This window comes from Xiphophorus couchianus, chromosome 11 (genome assembly GCF_001444195.1).
Source record: "Xiphophorus couchianus chromosome 11, X_couchianus-1.0, whole genome shotgun sequence".
Taxonomy (NCBI): domain Eukaryota; kingdom Metazoa; phylum Chordata; class Actinopteri; order Cyprinodontiformes; family Poeciliidae; genus Xiphophorus; species Xiphophorus couchianus.
Window position 1 is genome coordinate 14,879,441 of NC_040238.1, and position 19,838 is coordinate 14,899,278.

General features: G+C 37.4%; 1 protein-coding gene across 2 annotated transcripts in view; it reads right to left on the bottom strand.

Moving 5' to 3' along the window:
* Nucleotides 1-10,728: 10,728 nt before the first annotated feature.
* The window catches only part of opcml (opioid binding protein/cell adhesion molecule-like), a 276,216-nt gene continuing 267,106 nt past the window's right edge, over nucleotides 10,729-19,838 (bottom strand). For both annotated transcript variants that reach the window (XM_028031720.1, XM_028031719.1), the window contains 3 exons: nucleotides 16,438-16,558; nucleotides 14,891-15,042; nucleotides 10,729-13,782 (listed from right to left, as the gene is read on the bottom strand). In XM_028031720.1, coding sequence (XP_027887521.1) covers nucleotides 13,682-13,782; nucleotides 14,891-15,042; nucleotides 16,438-16,558 — 374 coding nt within the window. In that variant the 3' untranslated portion in view covers nucleotides 10,729-13,681. The remainder of the gene's footprint in view (nucleotides 13,783-14,890; nucleotides 15,043-16,437; nucleotides 16,559-19,838) is intronic.

The window sequence follows — 19,838 nt, forward strand, 5'->3', positions numbered from 1 at the left end:
TCAGTCTTCATTCAACCATGTAGGATATTAGAAAGAAAAGCATCAGTATTATTTCTTTGTTCTAAAGACTTCTTTACTCACAAGAATTCAAAGAAAAGATGATTGAATACTTTTTGTTTTATAATGTGAAAACAAATGTTGTTATGGTTATCACTTGTGTCCTCATTGCTAGATAGGAAATATCCTACATGGGCTGCAAAGCGAGGCTGAAAATATCTGCAAGTGTCATATGCAATAAGTGCGACATCGTTATTTGTGCAACCATATAGGGTTTGCAATGTTCTGCCTTGGTTACTTGAGGAAAATATTAGAGGTTTCCAGCTGGTCTGTATATTGCCTTGGTAATTGGACACATCCTCCACTTTAAAATTGGATGTTAGACTCATCAAGTGAGATAATTGCAGCCCCTCGCTAAATACACACAGTACATTATTGTGCTTATGAAACAATTGACTTTGGGCGTTTAAAGGGAGATGTGGAAGAAAGCACAGAGAGAAGTGATTCATCATGACCAGGTAACCGTATTAGTTACACCGCCTCTGTCTGGAAGAACAGGCCAACGTTCAAGCAAGCTAATGTGAGAAACGTTTGGAACTTGAAACAGTTGAAGAAAGAAAGAAAAAAAGTCTCAGCTCAGTTTGACAATAAGAACAGATGTTTTGGGTTTTTATAAGCAGCGGGGATAAAGATGTGATTTCAACTGAAACACTTACCAAGTGAAGAATGGCAGTCCCCTAACACGCAATACATCATCAAGCATCACCTGATTTCAAAGGACAAAAGTGGAAATAAATTATAAAATAATATCTGAAGTAAATAATTCAACACGGTCGGATAAATACGACAAAAACAGAAGTGGGCACAGGTAATTTCATAAAGCTGACTTTGGATTGAAAATCATTCAGCTTCTCTTGGATTGAAGTAGAATATTGTGTAATTTCCTTTTGTCTGCATGGCATTTAAAAGTTTAAAAGTCGGGCTTTTCACCGACTTGTCAGAGCAAATGCAAATTCTTCCAGCTGCTACCAAGCATGACTTTTAAAAGGAGCATGTTTGACGTTCCACTGAAGCCAAACCTACTTTTATATTCTCTTGCACAAGGTGCAGAGGATCTCAGAATTACACTAATAAAAATGTTCTGATCCTCCACCAAAGTTTATCTGTCATACAGGAATGTAAAGGTCCAGATCCAGATAGTCGTCCAACTCTGGTTCTCAGCCCTTTGCTGGCTCATTTTGTTTGCTCTGTATTGTTTGCTTGTGCGCTGCACAGGGATTGTGGAGCTCACCCTCCCACCCAATAAAAGCAAACATGCTTTCACACTGAGCCGAATGACAAAAGAAAAGGCCATTACTGGGTTTAATGTATTGATATTCTTTAATAAAATGTTACATATAGCTTAACATAACACAATTTATATTAAAGTTATAGAGTTGGAAGATTTTCATGGCAGATGGAAAGTGAAAGGAGCTACAAGGGGATTAGCTTAGAGGAGGCTTGTCATGCAGAATACCCACAATCAATTGAGATTTATTTTGAAAAATTCATATGGCATAAATTTAGTCTTTTACATAACAAGTCTATAAATTAGGCTTGTGTGCCACCAGCATGGTAGGGAGCACAGTGGTCGTTCAGTAAGTGTAGAGAGGTGCTAGTTAATATATTTTTGGACCAAGATCGAGATCATGTTTAAGTTATGTATTATAAAACTGTGTGTTTTCATTCTGCTTTGGAGCTTTTTCTTCAGAGAAACAATGACATAGAACATAACATATTCTTCTATATACTGTACTGCCATCACAGTTTTACACAGAAAGAAGCTGCATAGTACCTTTCGATGCAATCTGTCCAGGATTTTATAAATTCTTCTATCCTGACCTCAAACTAAGCTGTTTGTCTGCTCCATTACTAAGAACCCCTAACTCCACTTCCCTAAATGACACCACTGTCACTGAGGCATGAGCGCACTGTCTTTTAGGGATTCTGGCAAGATCATTACATTTTGACTCGGGCAGATCTGCCTCAACATGAGCCAAAAGCTGTTTCACATAGTTCATCAATGCTAATTGTACGTACTTATGTTACATGATAAACAACATTTAGGCAAAATAAGGATCTGTCAAGACAGAGACAGGCGTAGAGGCAATATGATTTAATGATCAGGAAATGTTGCTACTCATGAAATGCCTGTAAAATGCACAATGGACATAATTCTTTTAGGTTTCATAGCGTTTTATAAGCAGTGCCCGTACTCATTAAAAAGACCAAATGCAGAGATTCTGCTGGAAAGACAAGAGTTCAATTAAATCCAAATTCTAAGATTACAGTCAGTGACGTCAGAATTAAGACATGGTCACATGATGGCTTTTGATAGATTTATTAAGAAATCTAAATTGTTTTGCCGTAATTTCTTGTTGGAAAAGAACATTTCCACTTAGAGTTACTTTTTAATCATCAGTGAGTTGAAAACAAAGCATATCCAACCAAGAAACACTCATACCCACTGTTTTGTCTATTCGAAATGAAGTAAAATACCATGAACAGTAAATGTAATGTAGTAATAGAATAATACTACAAATGAACCCCAAGACGATAAGAACAAAAACCACGAGTTGTTCATATGAAAAGGCCTGTCTGCCTGAATTACATTCAATTAACTCATCCTGTTAACTTCACATTCATTTCCAAGAGTTTGTTCATCTGTTTAAAATAGAATTCTACATCAAAAAGGATTTTTTACAATCAGAATACAATTTTTTTTTTTAAATTTCTGTTGGAACATTTTGCAACTTGTGGATGGCAGAGGTCTAAAGATTAGAACCAAAAATTGTCCGGAAAACCAGTAGGGAGCATTGAATCTTTCATTTTATTTAGACAACATCCTGAAAAGGCCTGAGGTGAGAGTTAAGACTAAAAACTAAAAACTAAAAAAGGAATAGATTTAAAACTGAGCCAGGCTCTGGATGAGTGCCTATCTGCCTGAGTGTCCAGCTATAAGTCAGGCTATTCTGTGACATTGTGTGAAACTATCAACACCCATTTATATTTAAATAGATTTATTTATTATTATTATTTTTTTACCTTTTTTTTCTTTTCTTACACCAAAATCACCACAACATGGAAAGCCCTTTTTAAACAATTTGGTCTGGCTTTCATCTGCATAAATATAAACAAATTTTGGTTGCGCTTTTCCCAAGCAATTGCATAAAAAGTAGTTTAAATGTAGGTAAGCTGCCCATTAAAGCCAGCTTTAAGTGGCATGTGTCATGTTTCACAATTTAAAGTAGTGATGTCCCGATATCGATATCAGTTCTGGTATCGGTGCCAGACCTGATATCAGTGTCATAAAAGCAAGAAGATATTCCAAAGCAATGCCAGTTTTCTGCTGGATTTTCCTCCTGTGCTGCACTGCAGTGCAACTCGTAGACTAAACCACACTTCAAAACAGATGGTGGTGGTCGTATACATTGTGTATTAGCACCAGTGTGTATACACCAATGTATTATTCATTCATGTTTATTTTATTAACAGAGATCATCGATATATTATCTGCTGATCCCTGGAGCAGAGGTCGTGCTTGACTTTTTCGTTGTCCGTCATTTTGACCAACACTGTCAAAAAAAAAATCAACTGAAGTGATCAGAATTTGGCGAGACTCTCTGAACGTCACCTGGTCCCACAAACACTCCCCTCAGAGGGAGAATAATCCTGCAGCAGCGGTTCAGCTGCGCTAGACGCGCTCCAAAGCCTATAGGCCACAAATCCTCAACGTGCCACCGTCGGCCCTCAGATAGATCAGATCGGAGATGTTACTGTGACGTAAATTGTTCTTATATTGATTGATCTAGAGTGTTCTCGGTGCGTAAAGTTGAAACTGTCCCATGCCACATTTTTATGTCACCATTTAAACAAAAAAACCCTCAAAGACGGGAAATATTTGGCGACTCTCGGCTAACCCACAAAGGATATTATCTATTAATAAAATAAATCAATGAATAATGCAGAGGAAGTCAATAAATCCAACTAAGTGACGTGGATGAGTACAATACAATATAGTCACCCGAAATGGTCTGCTGTTTAGCTGCAATTCTTTGAATTCCTCATGTTAAGCTACTTGACGCTACATGAAGTTTCCTCATGAAGTTTATCTTGCTAGCGATTGTTCTTTGCTGCACAGGATACAACAATACTGGAGCATCTTATCAGCTGTTGGCACACCGTTTGTCCTCTTTACCTCTTGATATGGACAAGGATCCGGACTATGTTTATCTCCTACATAGATGATTTGTTTCTGTTCATTTATTTAGGTATATTTCTTTAGTGTATATTCTCTTGGGAATATACACTTCCCAGGTGTATATTTCCTTCCCGAGGGAGCAAAAAGCAAACAACAAAAAACAAACAAAGAAAAAACTAAAACAGAAAAAGGATATAAACAAGTGATGCAAAATAGCATCAAAGTGTCTTGGTTATTTTTGGTCATTTTTTTTTATGGAAGACGTTTTTTATACACTTCAACCTTCAGATCGGAGAGACATCCTGTGGTCACGCAGGACTCTGGTAAACTGCCTGCTGTGATGTGCTCAGGTGGGGCATTGCAGAGGTTATTGCTTTTGCCACAAACAGGAAAACAAGGTATTTAACAGGCTAACTTTGCATCTGTCTCTGTCTCCTTCCTGTTCTTTTCACCCCTCGCCAGCAGTGAGTGGCCCCATTAGACCTCCGCCATCAATTCGCATTTCTAGTCGGCGGTTCACACTCCATTCATTCTTTCTTTCTACTGTAATATTCAGCCCCAGCTCGTTCCAATGTTTTCATCCGATTGTTATGTTTTTCCATTGGAGGTAAAGGCATCACAATCACAGGCATACAAGAGTGTTCATGTGGATTGTTGCTGGTCATCCAGCGTCTTCATATAAAATCCTATTTACTCTTTTTGTTCTCTGCCATCGGTGACAGTACATACCCAACACAGTTGCAGTTAAAAATATTTTCCAAGATGTTAATACAGTAAGCCATACAGATACGATGCGTGAAATTGCCATCTTCTAAACTGTAACTTAAAAATAAAAAAGAAGAAAAGCATCAAAGCGGCAGAGCGACTCATTTTCTCAATCTAAAGGAACAAACATGAAAACAATATCAAAATCAGTTTACAAAAAAAGGATTTCAACATTTACGTGTTGAGAGTGTTTGGCTTGTGGAGAGACATGCCTGAGCAGCGAGGCATCCACCAGGCAGACCTCCCCCCCGAAAACATGATTAATGAGATGACAGCCATCAACCTTCACAGTCTACAGTGCTTTCATCCGAGGCCAAGAAATGGGTTTCTGCAAAATAAAAGAAAAAAAAGAAAAACAAAGCCTGAGAAATGGTTACACCTCCTGGTGTGAACCAGAAAAGGACTTTCAAATGGCTCCCTTTGTGTGCACATGTATTTTTATAATCCCAAATAGAAGCACCCTCTGGGTTAAACATGCTGTAGTCACACAATTACAAAGCTCAAGCATATAGGTATAAACAGATGCAAATGAAGCTGTCAGAGAGGGTTAATTGCTAAAGGTTGAGATTTCTGTAGATAAGCGTGAGCCGCGTCTGTGACGTGTGCCATGATGATCTGTGAAGTATTTAAAAGCTGTCGCAGTGCCCACGCCTGGATGCGGCGTTCTCACATTTATCTAGTTTTGCCTTTACTGCGCCACATGTTTGGATTTTATATCGGTGGGTTGCCGGTTCGAGCCCCCGCCTGCCCTTCCTGTCGGTGTTTGTCAGAAGGGCCGATGGTGCAATACGGCTGCCTCGCTTCTGTCTGACTGCCCCAGAGCAGCTGTGACTACTATCCAGTAGCTCACCATCACCAGCCTGTGAATGTGTGTGTGAAAAAGGGTGACATATTTTATGGTAAAGCGTCTTTGAGGGTCATGAGAAGAAGTCTGATGTCATTTCATATCATAACATTACGTAAGAAGACAGTATTGTTTGCCGCATTTCACAAGAGGAACAACTGGTTCCTTGACAGATGGTACATCAGCGTGCACCTTATGCTATTATTGTTATATCATTCTTTCATAATGAAAGAATGATATAACATAAAAGGTGAGCTTATTCACAGGAAAACATCATTGCTCTTCCTTTCAAAGACATATCAGTCAAACGTGTTTTGCAGCAGGTACATCAGTGGTGTCATATTGAGCCCTCAACATTATTTTGTCTGCCCCCCAACATTACCTGAACATTGGTAGGGTTTTATAAATTTGCAAAAGCAAAGGGACATATTTAAAATAAAAAAATATAAACAACATTTTAGCAACATTTTAACTGAATTTATTTTTTTTCTAAATGAACAATGTGAGCTATATGATGGCTCAGCATGAAGCTGCCAGAAGTTAAATTATCTCATACATGAATATATACAGAGAGTACTTTTATTCTGATGTAGAATAAATTGTGTTAATGTCCAGCAGGTGCAAACAGAAAATGCCTCGTTACCTCAAGAACGATATCCAAGACAAGGACAACAAAAAAAAAAGAATGATGTTACAGCAGCAGCGTTACTAAGGGACGATATATAAAGTTAAGAATTATTTGCACAAAAGTCCATGAAAAGTGACAATAATAAAAAATAGCTGTTCATACTTTTACTGCTTCTGAAAGAATAAAGATAAGATCTCCAATGAATCTCTAAATTTATTGTGATGAATTGAGGAATTTGTTGACATTAAAAACACCTTTTTGTTCCTATTTTCAAGTTTTAAAATAATAAAAAAGAAATAACATTTTTGTAAAAAAAAACCCAAAACAAAACAAAAACTTTTAGTTTAATTCTGGAACTGTGGAAATGTAAGACAGTTATCCCATGAAAAGACCAAAATAAAATAAAATAAATCTCCATTTGTATTTATATAATTATATTTAAAAACATTAGTTACTTCTTTGTCATTTTTGGACACTGGGACTTAAAAAAATATAATTTTGTCTTGTGAGACGACTAATTTTCCAGCCTACAGTTATAGTGATACCATATGTTTATAGCACAAACATATGGTAGCTTTTCTAGGAATTTCTTTAGAATGACGTAATGTTGTGTATTGAAAATAAACCATATGGAAACAATATATTCCATTTGTACTTACCTAACGTACCATCTAAGGTATCTGTTGAAGAGGCATCATTAGGCTGCATTAAAAATGCAAGCAATTTGCTGTGAACAGAAGCATAAAAAAAGGAAGTTCCTACAATTTGGTAAGTCACGTTTGCAGCTTACATGTAAGATTTATTTTGATTAATTAAATACCAGAGTTAAAAGTTAGGGCCTTCATTTCTTACCCTGAGTTCATGATTGAGTATGATGTGGATCTGTTCTTTCATCTTGGGATGAAGTCAACAGTGAATTGAACAGAGTTTACTAATACCGGGGGATTTCACTTTGGCATAAAGTAAAAGATAAAAGGACCTGTGTGTACATGTCTGTGTGTGTGAAATAATTTTTTATATGAAGAAAAGAAAAAAAAAATAAGCAGGTTGTGGTAGAACAAATATGCCTGTTTTGTTTTCATAGCAGCAGATGTCTAGTCTTGCTGTAAGATGTTCACTGTTTTCATCAGAGAGAGTGAAGAAAATGTCTCCTTAGTGGCTGGTTTTTCCAAACAGTTGTGTCCAGGATGTGTGGGGCCTGCAGAGATGCAAGCTGCATTTTTTTTCCTGACCCTTAGACCTGTGCAAGTCCTGATTGAAGGAAAAGTCAGTTTTTTGTTTTTGTTGCAGTCTGGATTTGTCCTGTTATGTGGATGAGTCAAACCACACAGTGCTCAGAATAATGCAGGTGTATTAGATGATCAGCAGGTCCTGTCACACAACGTAATGGTCATGCAAAATTCTGTGTCCCAGAAAATGTTAATATAAAAAAATAAATAATTTTAAAACATAAATGTCGGGCCTCTGAAAAGAATGTCCATTTCCTGACAGTCAATGCTTGGTTGAGGTTTATTTTGCATGAATTACTGAATTGTTGTCATGTGGTTCTGATTTTAAATCAATGCAGTAATAGTTCACTTTTTTTTTATCAATAAATGTGTAAATAATGAGTTTTACTTGACCAAAAAATATTGAATGTTTTTGCAATGCTTGATTTTTTTGAGCTGAAATTGTGCAATCAATTTTTCTAAATTAGTTGGGTGGAAAAAAAAATCAAGTGTTCTGAAAAAAATGTTGAAAGTTTGCTTAGAAAATAATTGCTGTCAAAACCTGTTATTGTTTGTCTGGTAAAATCTACAAATAACTCATAAAGTTGGATTTTTATCTTTGTAACATTTTTCTCCAGCCGCCTCCACTCCTCACCTCAGAGGAAAAAAAATTAAAAAATTAAAACTAAACACAAAAAAGCTTAATACAAAAACTGGAAGACAAAAATGTCTATTTGTCCTGTCGTTCGTTCTCTATCGTCTTCTTTTTTTTTTTTCTTTTTGCTTTCTAAAACCTCTTATTTAGACCCACGGCAGGACGACGTCGATGCCCTTGACCTTGGCTATGGCTGTGGAGCAGCATCACATTTCCCAGCAACACTAAGTCTTCCGGGATTTGAGCGGACTTTCAGACCACAACGGCTGTTAGTGGACGGTTTGTATCCTGCAGCCAGACAAAAGGGAAAACATGCAACAAAGAACTTAAGCAGCTTAAGTGTAAACAGTTGAGCTACCGTATGTGTTTCCAATAATCACAGAACAAAAAGCGGAACATTCTGGACATGGAATCGGTGGTAAAATGTTCAGAAACCCCGTTTTTAAACGCTGCGTTTTGTTCCAGCAGCAGCATTTGTAAAGCCACTCCAAGACGAACATGTTGAGTCACAGTTATTGTATTTAAGTTGAATCTGTTGCATCATTTTATCCATTTAATTGATTAGTTTTATAATTAAGTCGATACTTTTTTTCTTTTTCTACTTTGTATTGCCATTAGTGCCGTGTTACCGCAGCAGCCATTGCGTCTGAAAACCACTGCAGTGTGAGGAGCGCTCCTGTGTGTGTTATCCTGTTCAGTGTTGTGGGGTCACCAGCCTACCCTCGACCCTCCATTCTCACACACTCAAACACACAATTTAGAAGTAATGAAAAAGGAACTCATGTCCTCCTGTTAAATTGTCGAATGAGAAATAACTGCCTCATCATCCTCTGAAAACACTAAGTGGGTTTCATCTCTCACATTACGGCTCACTTTTTTTTTTTTCCCCCAGATGTTTTCGATAATGCACAATACTCATCACCAGTAAATAGTTCGACACTGCAGAATGAATATGGAAGGAAATTGTTGCACACACTCCACCTTATATGTCAATAACTCTGACTCCTGACTTGACACGGCTTGATTTTCTCTGCTGCACCTCATTTCCTCTCTGGTGTGGACCTGAGTAGATCTAAGAGCTGGGCTTCGAGGAGATCCCGTCCCATCACCCAAACGGATATATTCTCCCTGGGATATTTTGTTCTTTCTTTTTTAACTCTTCTCTTCATGACTCATTTCCTGAGAGTCTCTTTCATTTTGTCAACTCGTTAAATAAGTTCCTTTTTGATACTGCTGCCAGCAATTGATCAATAGCATCTATTTTACACAAACTAAATCACACTTGGTTAAGACCGTAACAATTGATAGACATCTATTTAATTATTATTATTTCTTTCTTGATTATTACAAGAGAAGATCAAACTAAATGAAAAAGAAAGAGAAAAACAAAAGGTTGTGATTAGATCTGTGCAGTTTGGACATTTTACTTTTCATCGTACAGTGAGAGCACCGGGCCATGAATGACCTCAAAACCACGATGTCTGTATGGAAAAAGAAACAAAAAAAATGTTCAGACTTCCAGGCAAAGCGCGCTTAACTTTATTTTGATTGAATAACGTCTCGACGACGACGACTCCAGACACAAACGCTACTTAATGCTTCCAAAGACAGAAAATAATCTTTTGTCTTTGGATCTTCAGATAATCCGTCTCATCTGCAGACCCCCGGGGGGAACCATGGTCGGTGTTGTTTAACCTTGCAGGCGCGACCATCACCAGCCATTACGGACGTCTGGGAGAGACGCGTTTCAGAACGAATAGAAAACGGTGGCAGAGCAGACAGGGGGTGGCTATGGCAACCAGATAGCATGAACACTTGTAATAGAGCCATTAGCTGTATTATATTGACATATGCTTAAACACCGACATATGCTTCCCTTACTCAATTTGCTTGTTTTGCAACATGATAATGTGACAGCTGGCAACTGGACACATGGTAAAAAGTCAAGCTCAGTTTGTGAAAATGATCTTTGATGTTGGTAACTTAGGCAGAAAATCTCAAAGGTCAAAGTGACATGTCAAAGCTTCTGGCTTGCGGATGTTGAAAGGGACGGACGGAGGAAGAAGGGAAAGAAGAAAAGAGAGGAAGGACCAAAGTTTGCATTTAACATGTTTTACAAAGTGATGTTTGAAACTTTTGAGAGTTTTAAAATCATTTTTGAGCCTGAAGAAAACAACCATTGTCATTGTAAGTTTTGCTATTTTCTTCTAATTATTAAAATTACAAAAGTAAAAAAAAATACTTTTCATATATATATATATATATATATATATATATATATATATATATATATATATATATATATATATATATATGTGGTATCTACATACTGTATATGGGAGATATAAATGCCACACCTTTCAAAAAACACAACTTAAATTCTAGAGTCGGTTTGTTTTTTTCTTTTTTTAATCGGGATTTAAAATAAAGTGATTCAAGATTATTGACATCAATATTTGTCATGTTGCTCTATCTGGAATGGAAAGTATGACACAGACCCTTTAACCTTTGTTTGCAGAGGTCATAGCTGCAAATGCAAACAAAAAAAAAACAAACAAACAAAACAAACAAAAAAAACGGCTAAAGATAGATATCACATCCTGTGAAACACACTGACTGGCCAAAAAAAAAAAAAAGGTGTCCTTTTGGAGGAGAAGTGCAGGGATGAATGTTTCAGCTTTCAGCAAGTTAAACTTGATGCAGCAAGTAGCCACAGTCAAAGACCGGGACCAACTGGACTGGATCTGAGCATAAAGAGTGGTTCAGGTACATTTACAAACAGATTGAATATAATAATGTGCTTTACAGACATCGGTCTATCTTACTGTCTCATCAATCTCGGTTACATAAAAAAAAATTATAACAATCTGGAAAAAGAAATTAGACCTTATTTTTTCTTCACGTTTTTTTTTTTTGGCCAGACACTGTAGTCCGTAACTGACTGGTTCACGATCATCTTCACAAGCACGTAGGTGAGTAAAGTACAAAAACACTCCCATATACATCAGTCTCATCCAGGTTCCTTTGTCTTTAACACGATTCTTACTCATAGTTTTGCACGAGAGTGGAGTGAACGACAGGCGGGACGTCACGTTGGCAACCGCTTGTACTTCTCAGTCAGTGGGGAACTTAGTCAAATGGTTGACTGAAAATTGTCCCCTGAACTTCAGTCCGCCGGCCTCCGGTCCAGGAAAAACAGCTTCCACTGTAGATGTCGGGCACATCGGGTTAAAAGTACACATTCACAAAACATGAATGTCGCTTCATAGCAGCTACAGGGAACATTCATACGTGTTGACATTAGTGAGATGTTTTGCTCTATTATCGTTTTAAAGACTTAAATCAAAGAAATTCTTTAGCAAGCTTGGCAAAGAAATACTCACTGGGTGACTGGACAGACATTTCAAGTCTTCATTTTCTCTCTCTCTCTCTCTCTCTCTCTCTCTCTCTCTCTCTCATAGTTTTACATGACAGCTGACATGTAACGTAGAATAAACAATAAATACAGGAAAAAGATGGAAGTTTGATGCAGATAGAAAGACGAGACAATAAGAAGCCGGGATGTCCCGATGCTACGCAGGTGTCCCAATCATAGTCCTGAATAACGACTCCGGAGATCCGGATGAAAGTCTGATGAAGCTTCTATGCCAGAACCTGATGCAGTGGCATGATTTACAGCCACTTTTGGAAAAACAGAGAAAAAGATATTTCTCCTCTTACAATGTTTTTAATGTTTGTATTTTTGTCATCGTTAAATGTTTGGGCTTTGCTCTACCCAGGACAGTCCATAATTTAGTTATTAGCCACTCCATCTCTTTAGTCGTTGTCATCTTGTTGGGTTCAGTTCTGCTTTTGCTTTAAGTCTTTCAGATGGTCTCATATTTCTCAAGCGGCCCCCTCCTCGACCCCCTCCAAAATTTATGGCGAGACAATTTGCTTCAAATTGCTTAATGTCAAACGTGTCCACCGTTGTGGTAGACCAAAATTTAAAACCAGGAATGTACTGAAGCACAGTAATGCAACTCAGCCTCACCGGAATCCTGATCAGAAACATCCCAGATTTTCAGTAATACTGATATGAATTGAGAGAAATGATTGCTTTAAGTGTGAACATTGCACATTTAAGTTTAACTTCCATTTCCCAGCAACAATAAATAAAATGTCAAAAAATAAACTATAAAAATAAATAGAATAAAGATTGAGTACAATTAATCTGCCACGCGTTTTCCCTGAAACGTCAAAAAAAGATGGCTGTAAAATCTAAAGGTAAAGTCTGGTTTGCATAGAGGTCTAATGCTGAAAACAGAAGCACGAGGACCACTGTGGCAGTCTAAGAAGATATGGATTAAATAACCTCGGCTTGTTTAAAAATGGTTTGGGAACAACAGGTACAAATAACTGAAACGCTTATTAAGGACGCAAAATGTAAGAAGTCGTTAATTAAGCCTGACACAGTTCCCAACGCTGTCAGACAGGCGTCGGCTCTGAGCCGACAGCGCGCAGACCGAACCGTCGTCCCTCCTGACGCTTTTGTTTTGAAGTAAAAATCACACCAGTGAGTCGCACGACTCGAAGTTCAGACTGTCGGTATGAACGTGCCTTGAAGCTGCTATGACTCTGTGATGATGAGGTGTTTCAAAAAAAATCTCAGAAATGACTGCCTTTCCATAGAGTGCAGGAGTTAACTGTTCACTTTGTACATTTTCTACACACACTATGATCAAGGTAAAAATGAGGATGCACTATGCTATAGGACTTTGCCTGAGAAATAATGGTGTATTCTGTAATATTCTCGACTGATCGCCTTGGAAGGACCAGCATGTTTTCTGTTTTGCATACAACTGTAAAAAATACAGTGAAATTCAACAATCACATTGCATTATTTCCTTTTCTTTTTTCTCATTGACTTAAAAAAGCTTACTGGTACTGTACAGATATTGAACAGATGTCACACAATAATAGTATTAATCTGAATTTACACTTCAATATTGGGCAACAAACAGTCAACTATCAACAGTAACACACATTTTTTTCATTTTTTTTCCCCCTATTTCACATACAAAAGAAGGTTTTTTGGGGGGGTTTGGGAGGACACAAGCTCTGTAGTTTTACCATCATCAAATTAGTGCATGTTTAAACTTTTCCCTTCTCTCCACAGTTGCCTGTCACTCTTGGTGAACCGACAGAGAACAGACTCCGATGTAAAGCCGAAAAGGAAATACGAAAGAAAGCAAAGAGTGTGAGCCAGTGGCATTCTTGGTTTCCCGTTCTTCTCATAGGACTAAATCGTCTGTTCTTGTTGTTCAGCGCTGCGAGAAGCTCGGAGTGGGGGCCACGTTTCTCATCAGAACTTGAGCAGGTGGGATAAGGCTACAGTCAGCAGGAGGCAGAGGGAGCAGCGGCGGAACATGGGCGCTCCGTTTACATCATGCATTGCACCCGGACCTGCGGAAGAAGCAGAACGTTATTCCACGTCTGTCTGCAAATTTGTTTTATTCATTTTCAGTGTTGGCACTGCAGGAACGTTAGCGTCAGTTCACTTTTTGAGCAACACAAAGTGAGTGCTGCCCACCGTTTATAGCACTGTTTTTTTATATATTCTTTACCTTTGCTTTATGCTGGGAGGTTTTTTTTAAGCATGAGGAACAAACATATTTTAAATTGAACCCCCCCCCCCAAACAAAAACAATGTAGGACTAGGTCCCAAAAATATATTCTAAAAATTCACAAAAGTTGTTTTTTTAAACAAGCATTCTTTCTATTCCTAACATTCAGTGGATGTAATTTGGATGATGATAGCTCTCAGATTTGACTCCACATTAAGTGGATCTGATTTACATATGATTTGTTAAATATACAACTCTAGACTCTGCATCCGAATGGCGACAACCCTTTGTCAAAAATAGTTTACCAGGTTAAATGCTTTCTGATCAAATGAGATTTGAGGATTTCTCAAACATGCATGAAAGAATGAAAGCGACACTCCAGGTGATTCCCTTATTTTTATGAAGGAATCACAAATCAAAATCTCTGATTTTCCTGTTTGACTAAAGCTTTATTTTCCCTCCTTCTAGCTCCTGAAACTGCAGGGTTTTTTTTTTTTGTAACAACATGCAGAAATCACTCAGTGCTTGCCGTCCATTTCACCCTGTAAAAGGGGAGAGACAAAACAGACATATTTAAAATAAAATGTTTAATTAAACATGCTTGTTTTGTACTATGTACAATGACATGTTGGGTTTCATGAAAATAATGAGCTTTGCAGGCCGCGCACAGGTGTCACCTGGGAATTTTTCCACAAATCGAAATATAGCCCTTTTTTAATATAAACATGTAGATATTTTCCAGACAGTGTTTGACTTAAGAGAATAAAATACATTTCATTATTTTTATAAATTGTTTTAGGATTTATCAGCCTCCCTATTTTCTTTAAGGTCTTTTTCCTTCCATGCTGCAGAACAGTGTTGGATAACGATGCAGCTGATGAATAGTAAAGCAGACTAACATGCAGTGAGGGAATTTTTAGGGCTTTTGAAAGTGTTTCTATACTCACCATAAAGAATTATACTGGCATTAGTGATTCCCATGGTGTTCATGGCGACACAAGTGTAGTTTCCATAGTCTTCTTCTGAGACATTGAAAAAGATGAGCAGTGACTGTTTTCCTTGAGTCTCTATCTTAAGACCGTTTATTCCATTGAGAAGCCTGTAAAATAAAGACAATCTATCAAAGTCCAGAACAGTTAGTGTTCAGGCAATAATCAATAATCTACGCTTTTCAATTCATCCTCGTTCTGTTGGCTCAGATGTTTTATCACATTGGTAACATATACAATCAGCTTACAATAGAAATACATCTGAAGAAATACACAATTCTTATTCTGTATCAAACATTTCTACAGTTGTTTGTAATATTTAGCATTTCATTTATAAAAGAAACCCTCCACTAATCTCTTTTTTTAAAAATCTTTTTTTCTTAGCCATATTGCATCAACATTATGTTTGTCCTTCCATATGTAGCGCATTATTTGGTTCTGGTTGCTTTTTTTTCTGTTTTTTTAGTTGACTACGGCTAACAGGGATTTGATTGGTTTTTATTGATCCAATATTTCTCAAAAACCTGGTACAGATTTCCGAGTTTGGTCCAATCAGATAAACATTACATTATTTACAGCTGGTGACCAGAGCAGGAAAAAAAAAATAAAAATTGAGGACAAAGACATGAAACGTTTTAAATTTGTGGCAATTCACAGGAGCTCTGGAAAGTGACTGGTAGATGTATGTCATATATTTGTGCACTTTGTAATACCTGCTGGAATGTAACACAAATGTTCAAATTTGTTACTCGGTGTTAAATAAGCACCAACAAATGGCAAAATGGCTGAAGAGCATTTTAAGTGTCAGTCTGGCTGAGTGACAACCGTTTCATTTTATGTTGCAGGTTTTTGTTATGAGAAAAAAAAAGGTTTTACTTTGTATTCTACATGACTTAAAGACAGTCCTTATCATTTTCATAGCAACAGAGGTCTACTTCCAGTTTTAGAAGTCAACAGTTTATGTGCAATGTAAATTAAACGTAATGGAATTCATTAAAATGCTGTAATTCTAGTCACCTTTTAGCCTAATGGCATTAATTTCTTTTTCAAGTTTTATCAAATTCTAAAAGAACCAAACACTTCCATAAGTGCTAAACCATTAAATGTTCTAATACAACCCTTTGTCAAGAATAGCTTAGCGGGTTAAATGCTTTTCATAAATGAATTTTCTAATCTCTGACAAGTTCCTTTAGTAAAAGTTCCTGCATTTTGAATGAAACACGTACACAGCAAAAACCGGTAACGGCTGCATTTTAATCCAGAGATTATTTATTCCTTCTTTTTACAAAAGATGACAAACGATAATCAGGATGCCATTTAGTAAATCCTTCTTTTCATATAATATGAATAAACATTGTATTAATTCACAGAGCCAAATGACATCCAATGAAAAGTGACCGAATCCTGTGTATAAAGCAATGGCGATGAAAAAATAAGAAAAAGAAAAGTGTTGTTCTTTTCAAAGCCGTTCTCACAGACACAGGAAGCAGAAAAGGTACACTCGCCTGCGGTCTTCTTTGTACCACTCAAAATCTGCCCTCGGAACGGCAGAGGCTTCGCACTGCAGAACGCCTCTTTGTCCGACCGGAGTGCCTGTACTCCTCGCCTTCGAAATGAAGGGAGGGTCTAAAAATGAAGCGGGGGGGAAAACAACAGCCATCAAACCCAATCAAAGCCGACAGAGTGAGCAGTAGATACATTTAAAAAATAATAACAAATTATATAAGTTCAGTTTTCCAAATGGAAACGTGAATAAATGTAAAATTACTATAAACTCAACTCTGATTGGTTGGTGGTAACTTACTTATTTTATTTTCGTTGCACAAAGAAACTTAAGTGAAATTGGCCATGAAATGTCATCGTAATTATTACTCTTCATGTTTTACGTGGCTTTTTCTTCTTTTTTTCCCCATGGCAACTAAAGGAAATTAATTGCACTAATCATTTGTAGCATTTTATTCCAATTAAATCATTCAGTGCTTTAATGCAGAGTTGAGAATAAACCTTAGGGAATCAGTGACAAAGTAGGAAGAGGACAAATAGAATGAGGAAGTCCACAGAGACTCGTACGTTCATTGCTAGAAACAATAAGAGTAGCAGCATCATCTCCGAAGCTGACGTTTTAGATTTAAGCCCAAACGAAAATGCACATACGTCACACTGAAGGGTAGATTTTCTACTAACCTACAGTTGAAGTTTCTTATATGAAACCAATGCAGCTTCGCCAGACTCCACACAAAAAGACCCCGGCTTAGAGAGAACCGCTGATCTTTATTTTCTCAGACCCAACTACTGCTCCACTTTTCAGACGCCTTATCTAACTGAAACCGACACAAACCTCCCAATAAAACACATAGTACACATAAGTTTATAACTCAGGAGAAAATCCCACTTGTTTGAAATGGAAGAATGCTTCCCTCATGAATAAAGATTTTTAATTTAACGAAGCCATGTATAATTTATCATTTCAATTAATGATAAAAACTCAAAAAAAAGAGAAAATGGTGGTTGGCTTTTTATGTTATTTACTTTACAATCAGACACAAGAAAGAAAGAAAATCTTTCTTTCCAGACTTTCAGCCTTGAGCTCAGATAAAAAAAAAAAAACAACCTTCTCAAACGTAAAATTTAACTTCAATTATTAATTGGTCAGGTTTATGTGACGTGGACGTTCCTTTGTTCGTTTTGTTAACATTAGCTTTTAAAGCAGCCGTGATCCTCCTCACTCCGTCAATGCATTAATTATCCATCAGCAGTGGAAAGTTATACGTCGATCAAAGCAGAATCTTCTCTAGTCCAACGTCTGACGGATTTCTTTTTCTCTTTAGATGATGCTCTAAGATTTCCACCTGCTGATGCGAATGGGATAATTCTGCGCGTGTCAAACAGGTGTTACGTTGAACCGAGTTCCACCGTGGAGAATTTTTTTTTTTTTTTTTTTGTTTACCAAAACACCTGATTTTGTGGAAATATCCCTGGATCCAACCATCCATCCATTTTCTGGTCACCCTTGTCCCTAATGGGGTCGGGAGGGTTGCTGGTGCCCATCTCCAGCTACGTTCCAGGCGAGAGGCGGGGTACACCCCGGACAGGTCGCCAGTCTGTCGCAGGGCTATCCCTGGATAATCTTCTCAGAAATCCTTTTGCAATCCATCCATCCATCCATCCATTGTCTGTTCACCCTTTGTCCCTAATGGGGTCGGGAGGGTTGCTGGTGCCCATCTCCAGCTACGTTCCAGGCGAGAGGCGGGGTACACCCCGGACAGGTCGCCAGTCTGTCGCAGGGCTATCCCTGGATAATCTTCTCAGAAATCCTTTTGCAATAATTACACTATTTCTTTTTTAATTTGCAAGTGACACAGATGTCTTATTCAACTCATCGTGAGCAACATCCTTGGCTATTACCGGGTGAGTTTCTGGTTTTTCTAAAAGACATTTATTCAATGAGAAAAATCAAACCGTTACCATAAAAATGGCTCAAGTTGAAACAGAAATCCAATTTAAAACTTGTTCTGTATTGCGAGGCAAACTAGGTATCCTTCATGTTGCTGCCTGACATTAGTTGTCATGGCGATGAAGACAAACGGCTCAATTCAGAGATAATTAAAACAGTAAATATTCAATCAGGCAGAATGGAATAGTTGTCTTGTTTGAGGTGACCTTGCTGAAATTCTCTGATAAAAATAAAAAAATCATCTCTTTATTTCATTTCATCATTTCATAAAACAAATATGAAAACATCCAGTTTTAGTGCCCTTAAAACTGGATAAGGGCACTAACTATGAAGTGGTGATTATTTTTGGGTAGCATTTGATTCTAAAAAACCTATTTTTTAAAAATGTTTTTTGTAAAGCATGTAGGATAACACGGATAATCTGAGGTGCACTGGATGCACCATGAGACTGTTTAGACCGTTAACAAAACAAAGAAGGAAAAGCATCTGGAGGGGGGAATTTGACAGAATTGTTCAACAATTCCATTATTACATTAAATGTGTGGTCTCCGCAAATCCATGTTTGCTGAGACCATGAAAACACTTCAATCAACAATCCATTTAGTGTTAAAATTAAACTATTTCCAGTGATCCGTTTGTCCATCTTCCACCTTGTCCTGAGCCTAAAACGTAAAGTTGTTCAAACGAAGCCCTTTTTTTCATTATTATTATTATTTCATAAGAAACACTTTTCTGTTTTTAGATTTTGATTGTCAATGGAACTGAAAGAAGAAATAATACTTGGAGTTTAAAGCCATCAAAAGCTAGATTTCCTTTATAATTGAAGGCATGGTATGTTCTTTGAGAAGCAGGCGGCATCTGTTTACAGTCCATTCTATTGAATTTCGTATTACATTGAAATGTAAAATTTTTCACAAGAGTTTTTTAAAAAAATTTTTTGAACACATAAAGACTCTTAGTGATGTTGGAGAAAATCTTACCGTGATATTCAAAAACTCTCTACTGCCCTTGAAACAGGCTTTGCAGAAACCTGTTTCCAGTTTGTGTTGGTGCATGTTCACATCGGTTCCCCTTTGATAAGCCTGGCACTTGAAACTGCCTTTGCATGTATTCATGTGTGAATGTTCCAGGATCAGGTTACCAAATACAGGTTAAATAATAAACCACCTCTTACCTTGCTTTAGTTAAATGTATCCAGCCACACAAAAAGCTGATTACTGTTACAGGTCGACGCACATCGACGGTGCCATAAAACACTGTCATTTTCTCCGAAGTAGTTTACACAAATATCTGGTCCGTCCAAAACACCGGTACTTCTAGAAACCTGTGTTATATCACAGCATTGAGTTTACGGAATAAACGCAAATATCGCTACACTCCGCTGCACTGATTCTGGAGTTCGTCTTCTGCTGTTGCACTGAATCACCACTTGCGATAGAAAAACTTTCACAT